This window comes from Athene cunicularia, assembly GCF_003259725.1.
Source record: "Athene cunicularia isolate RWA chromosome Z unlocalized genomic scaffold, athCun1 chrZ_part2, whole genome shotgun sequence".
Lineage (NCBI taxonomy): Eukaryota > Metazoa > Chordata > Aves > Strigiformes > Strigidae > Athene > Athene cunicularia.
In genome coordinates, this window is record NW_020799143.1 from 7257090 (window position 1) to 7270779 (window position 13690).

General features: G+C 37.8%; 1 protein-coding gene across 1 annotated transcript in view; it reads left to right on the top strand.

Moving 5' to 3' along the window:
• The first annotated feature begins 225 nt into the window (after positions 1 to 225).
• Positions 226 to 13690, top strand: part of CHSY3 (chondroitin sulfate synthase 3) — a 157107-nt gene continuing 143642 nt past the window's right edge. The window contains exons 1-2 of the mRNA XM_026866027.1: positions 226 to 349; positions 1384 to 1667. Coding sequence (XP_026721828.1) covers positions 226 to 349; positions 1384 to 1667 — 408 coding nt within the window. The remainder of the gene's footprint in view (positions 350 to 1383; positions 1668 to 13690) is intronic.

The window sequence follows — 13690 nt, forward strand, 5'->3', positions numbered from 1 at the left end:
TGGCTGAGCGTGGTGCTGGGGCTGGTGTTGGGCTTCACCGCCGCCTCCTGGCTTATCGCCCCCAGAGTGGCCGAGCTGAGCGAGAAGAAGAGGCGCGGCGCCAGCCTCTGTTCCTACTACGGCCGTTCGGCGGGGCCGGGGGCGGCCGGGGACGCGGCGGCTCGGCCCGGAGGCTTCGGTTCGGTGCTCCTCGGAAATGGTGTTTCCAGCACTAGCGGTTCTGCGATGGGTCGCCGACGCTCGCGACGAGACGCTAAGGAGACGCGGCCTCCGAAGGCCACTTGGAAGGCTGTTTGTTCTCCTTTGCAGCGTGTCCCTGGAAAGTCCTCGCCCTATTTCCGTGCGAGTTGTATAGCAATTAGGAAATGATGTTCTGCAGCCCTCTTTCCTTCGGTCCGCGCTTGTTGCAGCCGTCACCCGTGCAGTGTCCTGTTCTTAGGGAAGAAAGAGAGGCTGGAGATGTAAGGCTGTGAGCGTGGTTGCTCACACTGTTGCTGGCACTTTAAGTGGAGGTAATCCTGGACATCCCTATTTGTCAGTTGATTTTGAGTTGTTTAATGGGCTGCTTGCTTGTCAGCTGTTTCTGAAATACTTGCGCACACACACACACACACACACACGTATATATATTTATATATGTATGTATGTATTCGGCTGCAGACATAAAAGTTGTCAGTGTTTTCTTTGGGCACATTTTCAAGTTGTAATGAATCTGTCATTGAGTGGCTCCAAGGTTCTGAGCTAAATCTACTCAGAAACTTTTAATTTCAAGTAGAACTGAAATCACAATTTCTTAAATAGGTAGGAAGTTTGAAGAAGTGTGTAGACATTGTAGCACTGGAAATACTTTGGAAGGACCCCAAATTTTACCTTGTTCCTACAATGGCTCTGTAATAAAACACATTTGTCTTGGTTAATTTAGATTTTCTCACGTCTTTTCAAAAATTAATCCTATTAAAATAATATCCCTCCCCTTCCTCCCCAGCCTGGAACTATATTGTCAGATTGTCCTAGCAAGGGAGTGCTTTCCATCACTAAGGGCTGAACAGAACAGGATTCACTGGTGAAATGAAGTTGTTACCATATTCTGGCTTTTGGCTGAATGAAAACGTCTTTGTAATATTAATTAATTTAAAAAAAAATCTGATGAAGGTAAACTTGTCTAAGGATATTCTCAATTAGGTATAGGATACTGCTTTGGAAATTATTTCCTGTGATATATTTAAAAATCCCGTGTTATATTAAAAAAAAAAAAACAAAAAACAAAAAAAAAAAAAACAAAAAAAACCAAAACCAAACAACCAAACAAATCCAAACCTCGAGGTACAGGGAGATGTCTGGCAAACTAGCAGAGAAATAACAGTAATCTTTTCTCTTTTTCAGGTGAAAAATTGGAGGAGTTTCTTCGCTCACTGAACAGCAGTAAACCTCTGTATTTGGGACAAACTGGTCTGGGTAATATTGAAGAACTTGGAAAACTTGGGCTGGAGCCTGGAGAGAATTTCTGTATGGGAGGACCGGGAATGATCTTCAGCCGGGAAGTTCTCAGGAGAATGGTGCCACATATAGGTGAATGCCTTCAAGAAATGTACACCACTCATGAGGACGTGGAGGTGGGTAGGTGTGTCCGAAGGTTTGGAGGAACTCAGTGTGTTTGGTCTTATGAGGTAAGTGACAGTGTAAATTGCAATGTGCTGTTTGTTTACAGAGTTTTACATCTTGCAACCTAAGTAGCTGTATCTGCAGTCTCTTTCCACCATAGTTATATATTATTGCATGCATCAGAATTTAAACTGCAGAGTATAAGGAGGGAGAGATGAAAATATTCATGGTGTGTTGCTGCAAGCATATTTATTTCTACTCGTGTCTTTTAATTTTCAACTATGACAGTTACTGCAGCCATGTTGTCAGTACTGCTATGCTATAAGTTGCTAAAGGATTGCCTTGAGTGTTTCTACATAAAGGATGCTGCTGTGTTTGACATATGCTGTTCAGGCTGGATATTTTTAAGAACTTGTTTTTTGGCTAAGGATGTGGCATATCTGTTCTGCCTTTCAGGTTCTTAAAATATGTTGTGGTACTTGAAGAAGAATTGCTTGTATTTTCTTAATTACTCATTAATATTTTAGTGGAGATCATCACTGACAAAAGCAGAAATAGGGGTGGATTATTTTTTCTTGTACAGAAATGAGATTTGCTACACTGCCTGTGTCTATGATACACTTTTAACAGTGGTTTTCTTAGTGTATGACATACAATGTACACATGCAGTCTAACAAATCTTCCTAAGCTGAAGTCATTTTAGGAGCAAAGGATTTGCTCATTCAGTAGTAGCATTTTCTAAAGTAATGAAGAAGTTTTGCAATACCCAAAAAGTCTGCTTGCAATGCTATAACTAAAATTCAGGCCTATTTCTCTGGAAATATTGTGGTTAGTGGCAAAACTATCTTTGTAGATAAAAATAGATTAAGCATGCAACTGCCAGGAAGGGTAAAGGGTGATAGCTAATATGATGAATATAATTTTAGCTATTTTCACTGGTTCTTTAATACTAATATACTCTTGCCCTTGTGGCACTCCCTCATTAAGCAGGAAAAAAACATTTAAATGGGCCACTGAAAGAGGTTATGTGCTATTAATGGTAAAAAAACCGGGAAAAAATAATTAACTTTGTGGATTAGTGTTTTTCTGAATGGCTTGGGGAAAGGTGTCCATTTTAAAAATGGGTTTGGTAGGCTACAGCACATGTAAACACATAAATGAAAGTAAATACTGAATAGTTGATACTAACTAGAAAACTCAGAGGTGAAAAATCTTACCCTTTTCTTCACAATAGAAAGGTACTTTAAGAGACTGTAGAATAATACACCCATTTTACTGGTAGAGCAGGGAAGGCTTTTATCATGCTGTAATAGGACACTATTTATTAGTGTAGGACTAGTTGTTCTTAATCAGACTTCCAAACTGCACACTACTTTGGCAGCTTAATTTTACACTCTGATGGGTTTGGGCTGTGTCTGTACAAGGTTGTTTTCAAATCCTTATGGGTGTGTGATGCCTGCTGAACTGTATCAGGTAGCAGAATTATGATTCTGCCTTGATGATCATATCTTGGAAGGGGTTTTGATTTTGTTTTTCTGGTTTGTCTTCTTGGGAAGAATTCTGGGTAAGGGAAGGAAACTGATAACATTATCAGTATGGTTATAATTAATTTTGATGTTGAGTGTCAGGAAATCCTGGCTACAGGCACTGAGCATAAGTGGTATAGAAAAAAAAAAAAAAAAAAAAAAAAAAAAAAAAAAATCTGTTTTCTTTCTTCAGTTTTGGAGAATGAGTTATGTGACTGCCCAGAAGCTCATCTTTTCATGGTAGAATTGGGGCCTGAAAACATAAACTTTTTGGAAAAAATGTATGTTTTTATGGGATCTGGAATAAAGTGGTGCCAGTGTTGACTGTCAGTTCCTCTTGAAGTCCCTAGGTCTATATAATAAAGAATGGAAAAAAAGAAAAAAATGTTTTAGGCACTGCAAAAGCAGCTGCTGATTTCTGACCAATATTTCTGTCTGTTAGAAGGATCTTTGACTCTGTTGCCAGTACAGGAGATGCTTCAAGAAGATGCAGATGACTGCTATAAGATGACAGTTTAGAATGCTACCCCAGAGTTAAATCTGTGTGGAAGGGAAGGAGCAAAATAGGGTGTCCAGATAGAGAAGTTGCATTTGTGCTTTGGCATAGTTTGTGCTGTGTAGCTGGTTGTTTCAAGAAGTTTGATACTGTATCTGAACAGATTTGTATGTTACGGGTTGGTAAATTAGTTGGTGGCAAGAGGGATTGAAACTGTTACTGTGTGTTTTTTTCATTCCTGCCTTAGATCAACAACACTCTATGTGCTAGAAGGGGAATTGCTCCCTCGGATAGATGTGTGCAAAACCTAAGACTGGGGCCAGGACCCTATGCATAGCCAGTTTAACTTTTGTCCTGAAGTTCTCTTGTTGTTTGTAAGTATTAAACTGAGTCCTGCTGTGCTACAAGGTTTTTATGAACTTTGTTGCTTTGGGGAAGATGCATTAGTTCTTGTATTTAATATCTGTTGCTGAAGACTAATACAAACTGGAAACAATTCCATTAAAATTCATGGAAGCAGAAAAGCTCTAGAAGAGTTGAATTACTGCTGCATCATTTTTTACTGGATTTATTTTCTAATAAGTGTAGTAGAAGGTCTTTTTTTTTTTTTTTTTTTTTTTTTTTTTTTTTTTTTTTTTTGTGTGTGTGAGGATGAAAGAAATCAAAGAACAGAAAACCTGAAATGCTTGATCTTTCAAGCTCATCTTGCATAGGTAAGACTGGGTGCTTGACAGGGTTTATTCTGCTGCCATTTAGAGTTAGCTAGTAAGCTGCTCTAGCTTATATGCATAGTATGCTTGCTGGCAAGGAGAGGGTTACAGCTTTGACTTTTTTTTTTGGGGGGGAGGGGGGCAATATTTTGGTGGGGGTTTTGTCAGAATGAATGAGAAAAGGTGTACCAGCCTGCAATGAGCCATTCTTATTCTTTGGGCTTTCTAGAGTTTAATTCTTGTTCTGCCAGATTTGAAACCAGGGCTAAAGGTTGAGTCTCCCACATACCAAATGACTTAAGACTGGGGTGATGAGTCTCTCTCTGTCTCTGCTGATGGAGCTCCTCCACTTTAAATAAAGAATTAGTTATTGGGTTGCTGAGAGGGTGAATCTAATAACAGGTTTTTGGGCACTTCTGGAGGAGACATGGAGAGAATGGAGCAGACAAACCTGTCCTTGGACTGTGATTTGGCAGTTGCCCTAAGCTAACCTAAATAGTGGCTTTCACTGAAGGGTGGTTGCTCCTTTCCGTTGCTGTCCTGTTCTGCAGGACTTGTGCAGCCCAGTGGTGAGCTGGAGCAGGGGTGGAATCCACTTGAAACCTGAACCTGACCAAAAGTGTTTTCTTCAGCTGAATCAGTACTCAACAGCAAAGCTTTGCTGAGCAGGAACATCAGAAGGGAGGAGTGATCACATTCAGCCAGGAATGAAGAGGCTGGAGAGTGACAAACTACCCTTCTTGGCAGCACCTTACATTCAAATTGTCTGGAAGCAACAGTTGAACCACAGCCTAAATCTAGTATATTTCTATGTGCTATGTGAGGAAGTATCTGCTAGAAGTATCATATTTTGCTTGGATCATTTTCTTTCTATAGAAGATTCATCCTTGTTCTGATATATTTTTCAACTGTATCTTAATTTATCCTTCAGTTTAAATGATGCTGTAATGATTAAGGTGTAATAAACCCGATAAATTTGTCTAAAATATCTCTACAAAGCCTTCTTGGTTTTGTTAGGTGTTAGCAACTTCTGCCTCCCCAAATCAATAACAGTAGAGGTTAAAAAGGGCCTTTTGCTTTCAGAAGCCATATTTCAAACTAGCATTCTATCTTCCACTAATTTTGAAACTTTGAAATGTTTGTCTTTAAATGAATGAAGGTATTAGCTTGATTTTAGTGACTCATACTTGTTTTATTCTTTACAAGCAGAAATATAGTTAAACTGAGATGCTGTCTTGTTCCTTGTTTTGCTGTTTAGGAGGGACTTAACTATAGAGGACCATTTGAAAAGAAAGACCAGTTGTTTTATTCCCTCCCGCTTCTTTTTTTAATTATGTTTCTGGTTTCAGAAGACCATTATGTAATTTATAACCTGTTTATAACAGCCCAAATAATGTAGTTCCATTTAGACAAAATGCAGTGCATGAATTAAGTGACTATAACAATTCAAGCAGAAATCAAACAGTGTGGGGTTATAAATACTATCAGAGGAGGTTTTTCTTCAGAAAGTGAAAAGTGACAAATGCAGCATAAAAAGATTTAAAGACCATTTATCAGTGTATTTGAGACATTTATTCTAATATTAAGTTAGTAGAGGTTTTCTTTTGTAGCCTTTTTTTCCCTTTGTGTGGGAGAAAATATTGTAGAATCAGAATATCTCAAGTTAGAAGCGACACATAAGAATCAAGTCCAAAAGCTGCTACATTGATTTTAAACATAAACACTACATTCAAACGAAAAACTGCATTCATACAAAACACCCCATATACTTTTGATCTTTTGGTAATGCATATGTTGATATTGAGAAAAGATATTGTACCTTGAACATGCTAGCAGTCCACATTAATGACCATATCTGTTTTCCCTTGGTGTTTTTGGGGGTTTTTTGTTTGTTTGTTTGGTTTTTTTTTTAATTTTACAAAGTTCTGTGACAACCATAGAATACAGTCTCATTACTATAACTTTTTAAAATAATACAGCTTGCCAATAACCTATTTGTTGTTGATTCCCAGTAGTTACAGTAAATGTTACAGCAAATATCCTGGGAAAATGTCTGGATCAAACTTCATGCTCAAAGAGGTTTTCTTTGCAGTGCACTGGTATTGTGACTATCTCTGGAGGTGCTGGAACCATGTTCTGTCTTTCTACAAAATTACTTTTCCTTTTTTATGTCAGTTTTCCTTCCTAATGTATTTTAATTTTTCATTTGAGGCTTTGTCTCTCTTTGATGAAGGTGTTGGTGGATTACAACTGAACGTTGGGCTGAATACTACAGCAAACAAGCATTAGAGGTATATTTGCCTTTGCTGATGCTAAGATGGTAGTTTGTGCATTTAGGTACTGGAATGATCAGTCTTGAAGCAGCGGTATCCACCCCCACTTCAGCTGCTGGTTTCTGGCAGCTTCATTAGTTAGTTACATAAATGCAGCCATCGTTTTTAAAGAGCATAGAGCAAGCTATCAGTGACTCTAGAATAGAAATGCATGGAAGAGTGGATAATTACATCTGTAGCAGGCATCTCTGAGAGTATAGGGAGAGGAACCAGATGATCACAGAGGTCTCAGAACTGTTTGCATAAATGACCAGTTACTGATACAGGACTGCGTATGTGCTCTCTTAACTATTTGTTATTAATAGCTATCTGATTACAGCAATGTTAAAGGTAATTATCAAACTTTTTTGCTTTAATGTGATTCTCACCTGGTTAGAAAAGTGAGTTATATTACCATGCTATTATAGTACAGTGGTCTCTGTATACACGATACCAAATAAAGTGCAAATCTGGAAATGCATATTCTATTGCAGTAACTGTGTTACTAAAATTTGGTCATTACTCTTGCCCTGTGTGGCTCTGGTCCTTATCTGAGCTGCCTGCTCCTGTTGTGCTGTGCAGACTACCTGCTTCTTCTCCGGCTTTGTAAGTAACTTCCTGCCATTCATTTGCTCTTTTACCTGAGGAGTTTGAGCTGACTGCCCAGGGGTGTTGTCTCCCTTGGGATCATCTATCCTGGGAACACATTGTCTTCTTGCTGCTTCTTGATCCAGTTTACTGGGACTTGAGGAAGTTCATGGTGAGAAAACAGTCATCCCAGCTACTTGCATGTTAATGAGGGTCTTAAGCATTTCCCATGTGGCTCAACAGGACTGTGAGAGTTGGATATCTTGGGGGTCTTTATTGTGAAGGATTGTCCTGGTTTCAACTGGGATAGAGTTGGTTTTCTTCATAGTAGCTGGAATACTGTTGTGGTTTGGATTTAGTATGACAATAATGTTGACAACACACTGATGTTTTTAGCTGTTGCTGAGCAGTTTTTATACTAAGTCAAGGACTTTCCAGCTTCTCATGCCCTGCCAGTGAGAAGGCTGGAGGGGCATCAGAAGTTAGGGGGAGGGCACAGCCAGGACAGCCGACCCAAACTGGTCAAAGGCATGTTCCATACCATATGATGTCATGCCCAGTATATAAACTGAGGGAGAGCTGGCCAGGGACCACTGCTTGGGAACTGACTGGGCATTGGTCATCAAGTGGCAAGCAATTGCATTGTACATCACTTGTTTTGTATATTCTAATTCTATTATTATTATCATCATCATTATCATTATTATTTTCTCGTTTTTTTTCTGTCCTATTGAATTGTCTATCTCAACCCACAAGTTTTACTGTTTTTTCTGATTCTCTGCACCATCCCACTGGGTGGCGGGGAGTGAGCTATCCTTATCGGCTGTGTCATGCTTAATTGCCAGGTGGGGTTGTACTACAACAAAAAATTAACTCTATCCCAGCCAAAACAGGGACAAGAACTCAGATAATAGTACCATAGCTATCATGAAGGTCTGTGCCAGTGCACACAAGCCCATGGCAGTGGTCCACTCTGTGATGTCACATTAGCTGTGGAGCCAAGACCTAAGGGGGCTGTTTCTCAGCCTGGTTAAGAATTAGTTTCTCTTACATTTCTGGCTTGTTTGCCAATTGGGTGTCCTCTCTTTCCTGCTGTGCTCCAAGAGGAAATACTACTGCTTGTGCCTCTTTTGAGTTTGACAGCTGTTTAGTTCTGAGTCCTGGTGCTGAGTTACCAAGGCGCTGGAAGACTCTGGGAGGGTGTTTTCATGTCCATGATGTGAAAAAAGTGTGTACATACCTTCTTAATGTATTTTCGTAAAAGATGCCAGCAGATACTCATGTGCAGGATAATGTGGGCTAGCTAGCAGCTTTCTAGTCTTGTTTTGAATGTTTGTACATTCTTAAAGTAAATATTCCCAAGGTTTTCCTCTAAGAACAAGCTCTTGTTTGAATTACCAAAGCATCCCACAGACAAGCAAAACAAAAACATTAGGCAAAATTCTTAAATGATTAAAAATGTGTCTTTAGTTCTGCATATCATCTTTCAATCCATATGAAAATCTAAATCTAAACATGTTCAACTTTTTTCTGATGTTTGCTCTCATTTTACTGGAAGCATTTTCTCAAGATTTGTGCAATTGGTATATTGGAGGTGGTATTTTCACAAAAGTCTAGTGCAGAAGGCTTTGCAAGTGTGTTTAAAAGTAGCTTTCAACGTAAGATGATGCAGTTGTGGCACAACTCTTGTTAAGAATCCTCTTATTTAAATCCATCACATCATCACTCTTGACAGTGCCTATCACATTATACAAGGAATAAACTTGATTTTTAGAGAGACTTACAGATGAAGACCTTGTCTGTTTTAGGGTCAACAGTGGATTCAGTGCTTTAAGTGAGTCCATGAAACAAAGCACAGTGAAATCCTGATGGTTTTACTTTTTATGCGTTTATCACAACTTTCTGAACTTTACTTTAAAGTTGAGTAAACCAAACCACATGGGAAGCATTAGTTTCTATAAATATTCTCAGAATTATTTTTATTTTTTAAATTTTGTCTTCCCTAGGTGTTCTGAAATAAATTTCCATTTCACGTGTACAGACTTGATTGTGGTTATTGGACACACTTTGACAATGAGTTTTGTTAAACTGTCCTGCTTGAGCCTTTTTGAAGTGTTCGTTGCAGATTGCCAGGTAAATCCAGTATCTAGGGTATTTCAGCATGTGTAGTCTTCTCAAAGACACTGATAGTTCATAGGTTGTCTCCTCCTCCTCCCTCCCAAACCCCACAGTTGATGAGTTTTGTTACTTTTCCTGGACTGTTCTTTGTATCTCTTGCCCAGACTTAGAAAATCTCCCAGAAGTAACTTTTTCCTGACTTCCACTTTACAATTTCACATCTTTTGATGAGATTAAAAGACGTGCTTCTACTGAAATAGAAAATGTTCACAAAGAGGGAAGACGGATGCTGTAAACAAGGAGCATTACAGAAATTATTTGAAATAAGTGCTACTGTGGTATTTCATTAGGTATCAAAACCAGAATATGTTTCTATTTTTAGAATAATTGTTCAGGCTACTCTTCCAGTTCTGTATGTTTCTTAGGAGTTTTTTTGCAAGTAGATAAATAGATATAAAGTGTAGCTGGATCATTTTAGGTCTTCAGAGTATTTTTTCTGTGGTTCTCATTAGAGAACTGTTTTCCACCTACTTGTAGTTCTTACGCGAGAAGGTATGTATTAAGTATTTGTCAGTATATGCTGCTGTAACATATTCTCTAAAAAGTGTTTTATTTAGTTATTTGATTTCATTATATAACATGAAATATTCAAAGAATACATATATTATTTCAAATGTGGCAAGAACTGCTACACTTTGAGGAGTTTATTCCATCTGACCAGTGCTGGCTAACGATTTAAGCTCAAGGTGAGTGCACAGGTTGATTACTCTTTAGTATGTGTTTGGAACTGGGCAGCAATAAATGTGTTTTTCCACCCTGGCTTCATTTCCACCACCTGCAGTATTTTTGGCTTTCTGGGTATCACACTAAGAAAAGATTTTTTTTACCTGCTTTTAAGAATTCTTTTCAAGCATATATATATATATATATATACACACACACACTTTAGGAAACATATATATATACATATATATATATATATATATATATATATATACACACTTTAGGAAACAAATAACATCTTAAATTAGAGGTATAATTTTAGGAAATTCTCAGGAGGTTAAGCAGCCTGGTAACGATACAGACTTCTTGAATGCTGTTTTATATATGATTTGGTCTTGAAATGAACCTAGGAAAGGGACAGTTACCTTTTCATTTATTTTTTATTTAGAACTTTCAAGACACATTTTCCACAGTTATTTTCCACATTGGTTGAAGTTTTATCTTTAGTAAACTAACCTTTGTGGGGAAAAAAAAAAAAAAAAGCCCCAAATGACAGTTCTGGGATATGCTGGTTTAACCAGGCAGTTAGAATACTGAAGATTAAAAACAGAGGTACTGACTGGACAGATTGTTTGTTTGGTTTTGTTTTTTTGGTTTGTTGTTTGGGTTTTTTGTTTTTGTTTTTTGTTTTTTTTAATTTTTAGTTTGTGATAAAATGTTTGATTTAGAAACTTGAAAGTATTCCTTTTAATAATTTTCAAACAGGATTGTCATTTTGTGCCTTGTTTGGTTTTGCACTTGATAGTTCAAAGGATTTTATATTTTCAAGATTGCTTTAAAGTGCATTTGAGTACCTAAACTTTTATGCTTTTTTTTTGTTTTGTTTTTTTATTATTACTTTTTTAATAACCATTCAAGGACAAATTAAAATTTGAAGGACAATAATTTCATCACCAGGGACCATGCTCCTTTTAACAGCGTTTGCTGGTATCAAGGAGGTGTTTGTCCGTTGGGCCCTTCCTGGGTGCAGCATTTGTGAACAAGCTCCTTATACGTGGAAGCAGATGCACCAAAGAAATGCAGCATTTGTTTAGCTGTATACATGGCCACAATGCAGTGGAAGTATATGTGACCTTAACTACTACATGAGGCATACACTGTAAATCTGCATGCATGGAAATGGTCATTTGTACGTACACATGTATGTATTTAAAGCTTGTGCCTGGTTGGTAACCAGGCTCCTAGGGGCATAAGTGAAGGTCCTTCAGAGCATTTAAACTTTTCTTCTAGGTATTTATTGCAGTTTCTCTACTGTAAAGCTTAAGAATTCAGCTTTCAGCTTGTTTTTCATTTCTCTTCATAGCTATATCTGTGTCTTTCTGTTCAGTATATATGAGTATTTTGGGTTCCAGTTTCAATTTAGCATAGCTTTTTGGCTTTCCATTTTTCTTGAAAGCTTTTTCTTTCCAGCTACAAACTGTAACACACCTGTTAACATAAGAATTTTTCATCACCAAAGGAGACTATGTTACAGACCAGCTCCTATCCTTCCAGAATTGCACAGCTTCCTATTACTGATCATGATAAAACACAGTGACTTTTTCTGTCACTTTCTATCAGTTTTGGGTAAAATTTTCTGAAGTGCATGAGTCTCAGTTCCGTAAGTCAGGGAATTTAACTAGAACAGATGTAGCTGATGATAAAGCTTTTAGGAAAGTGCTCAACTCAACAAATGAAACACTTCTGTTATAAGCTGTTGATATTTTTAATTGTTGTTTAAAATAATTTGTTAGGTATAAATCTGTCCTACTAGAATGAATGAAAGCAGGTGTTAGTGTTTTGGATTCTCCTTTTCTGCTACTCAAAATTTTTGTGATTGAAGATGTTTTTCTTGATGGGGTAGGGGGAAATAATTGCACCTAACTGAGGGTAGTTGACTGTAATAGAAAATACTGTCGACTAGTAAAAAGTATTTTTTCTTAATATGTGGCTGTAGTAAATTTGGGAAATGTAGTATTAGTGTACCTAAGAGGATCATGTAAGTCTGTATACATTACTTTTGTGGCATTTGATGCTTGAGGTTTGCTTAGAGTTGTAGAGTGTGTCTGTTACACCTTTGCAAAAATTGATTATTCTTTGTACCTTTAAGAAAGAATTCTGTACCAAAACTATGTATTGGGCATTCCTCTATCCTGGCTGTGGTAAGCTGGTGCTCACTTCCCTTTTCCAAATCTGTTAGCTGTAGTTCTTACTGTAGTAAATTTCTATCCACGCTGTGCTGTGGGCATGTATACTTGAAGGTGAGTCATGGGAGAGAGATGTAAAGAGAGGTATGGTCTTTATGGGGCAGAGAGCCTTGAATGAGTAAGGGCTCGTCTCCTTTCTTCAATATGCTTATCAACTGTCCCAACCCAGCCTGAGCTTCCTAAGTCATCACTGGAAAAATGTTTTGAAGTTCAGCAGTGGCTTTATTATTTTAGCTGCACATAATGCTAGAAACAGGAGAGGGAAATGCTGGAAGAAGGTAGGCTGGAATAACAGACTGACATGCCTTTGTTGAGTTTGGCATGTTAGAACACAGCTACTGCAAATCATCTGGTCATGACTGGGAGCTGCATCTTCACAAGTAACACTTCTTCCATGAGTTTTTGTCTTGAAGTATAATGTGGTTCTGATGTTCCCTGTGTATGTGTGTGTAGATGTGTGTATATATATATATATGTGTGTGTGTGTGTGTGAAGGGTATATGAATTAATATTTTTGGATTAAGGCAGTGTATTGCCATTTGCCTTTTTGCTCCACTTTGAGCATTGAATATTCATAAAGATCATTAAATGTATGTCATTTAACCTGTTACCAGCTGTTTCTGGAGAGTGATGATTTTTATAACAATTCTTGTGCCTAGACCTATCTGGGACTGTAGGAACCTCACCCCCGTGTGGGAATCTGGTGTCACAGTGTTGTTTTGTGTCTATTAAACATGTCAGTTACCTTCTATAGTATTCACCTACTGACTGTGTTTGCTAGTTCATTGAGGGATATGAAAGCACTTATGCTCCCACACTGATCTGAAGAGAATCTACCTCACTACTCGCATCCCTGTAGATAAGTCCAGAGCTGGAAGAGCTTCCCATTCATCTCAGATTAAAAGAACTTCACTTTTGCTAATTGGAATGTTTAGTTTAGTACTAAACTCATAATTTTAGTAAATTACTTCATTGTTAATTTTCCATGGCTAAATGTCATTTGGAGAGATACTGTTTTCCTTTGAAATGGCCTGTACAAAGATTTATTTGGAGGTTCCGCTGTAAATCTGTGGAGTGGCCAACAAAGACAAACTAGCTGATGGTTTAACTAGTTTTCATAGCCATGTTACCTTCAATGTAGATACATTTTGTGTTCTTTCAAACTTGAAGGAAAATAAAATTCAATGCCCTGGATTGGGGGAGGAAGAGATTTGTGCTTTGCTTGTTGATTTTTATTATAATTGTTTCTCTTTAGCCATAATTACATTAATCAGCTTGATTGAAATAAGGCTGTGTCTGCAGACTAGATACTGCACTGTGAAAATAAAGTAACTCTGTTTTTATCACTTCCATTATGATCATGAAGGTA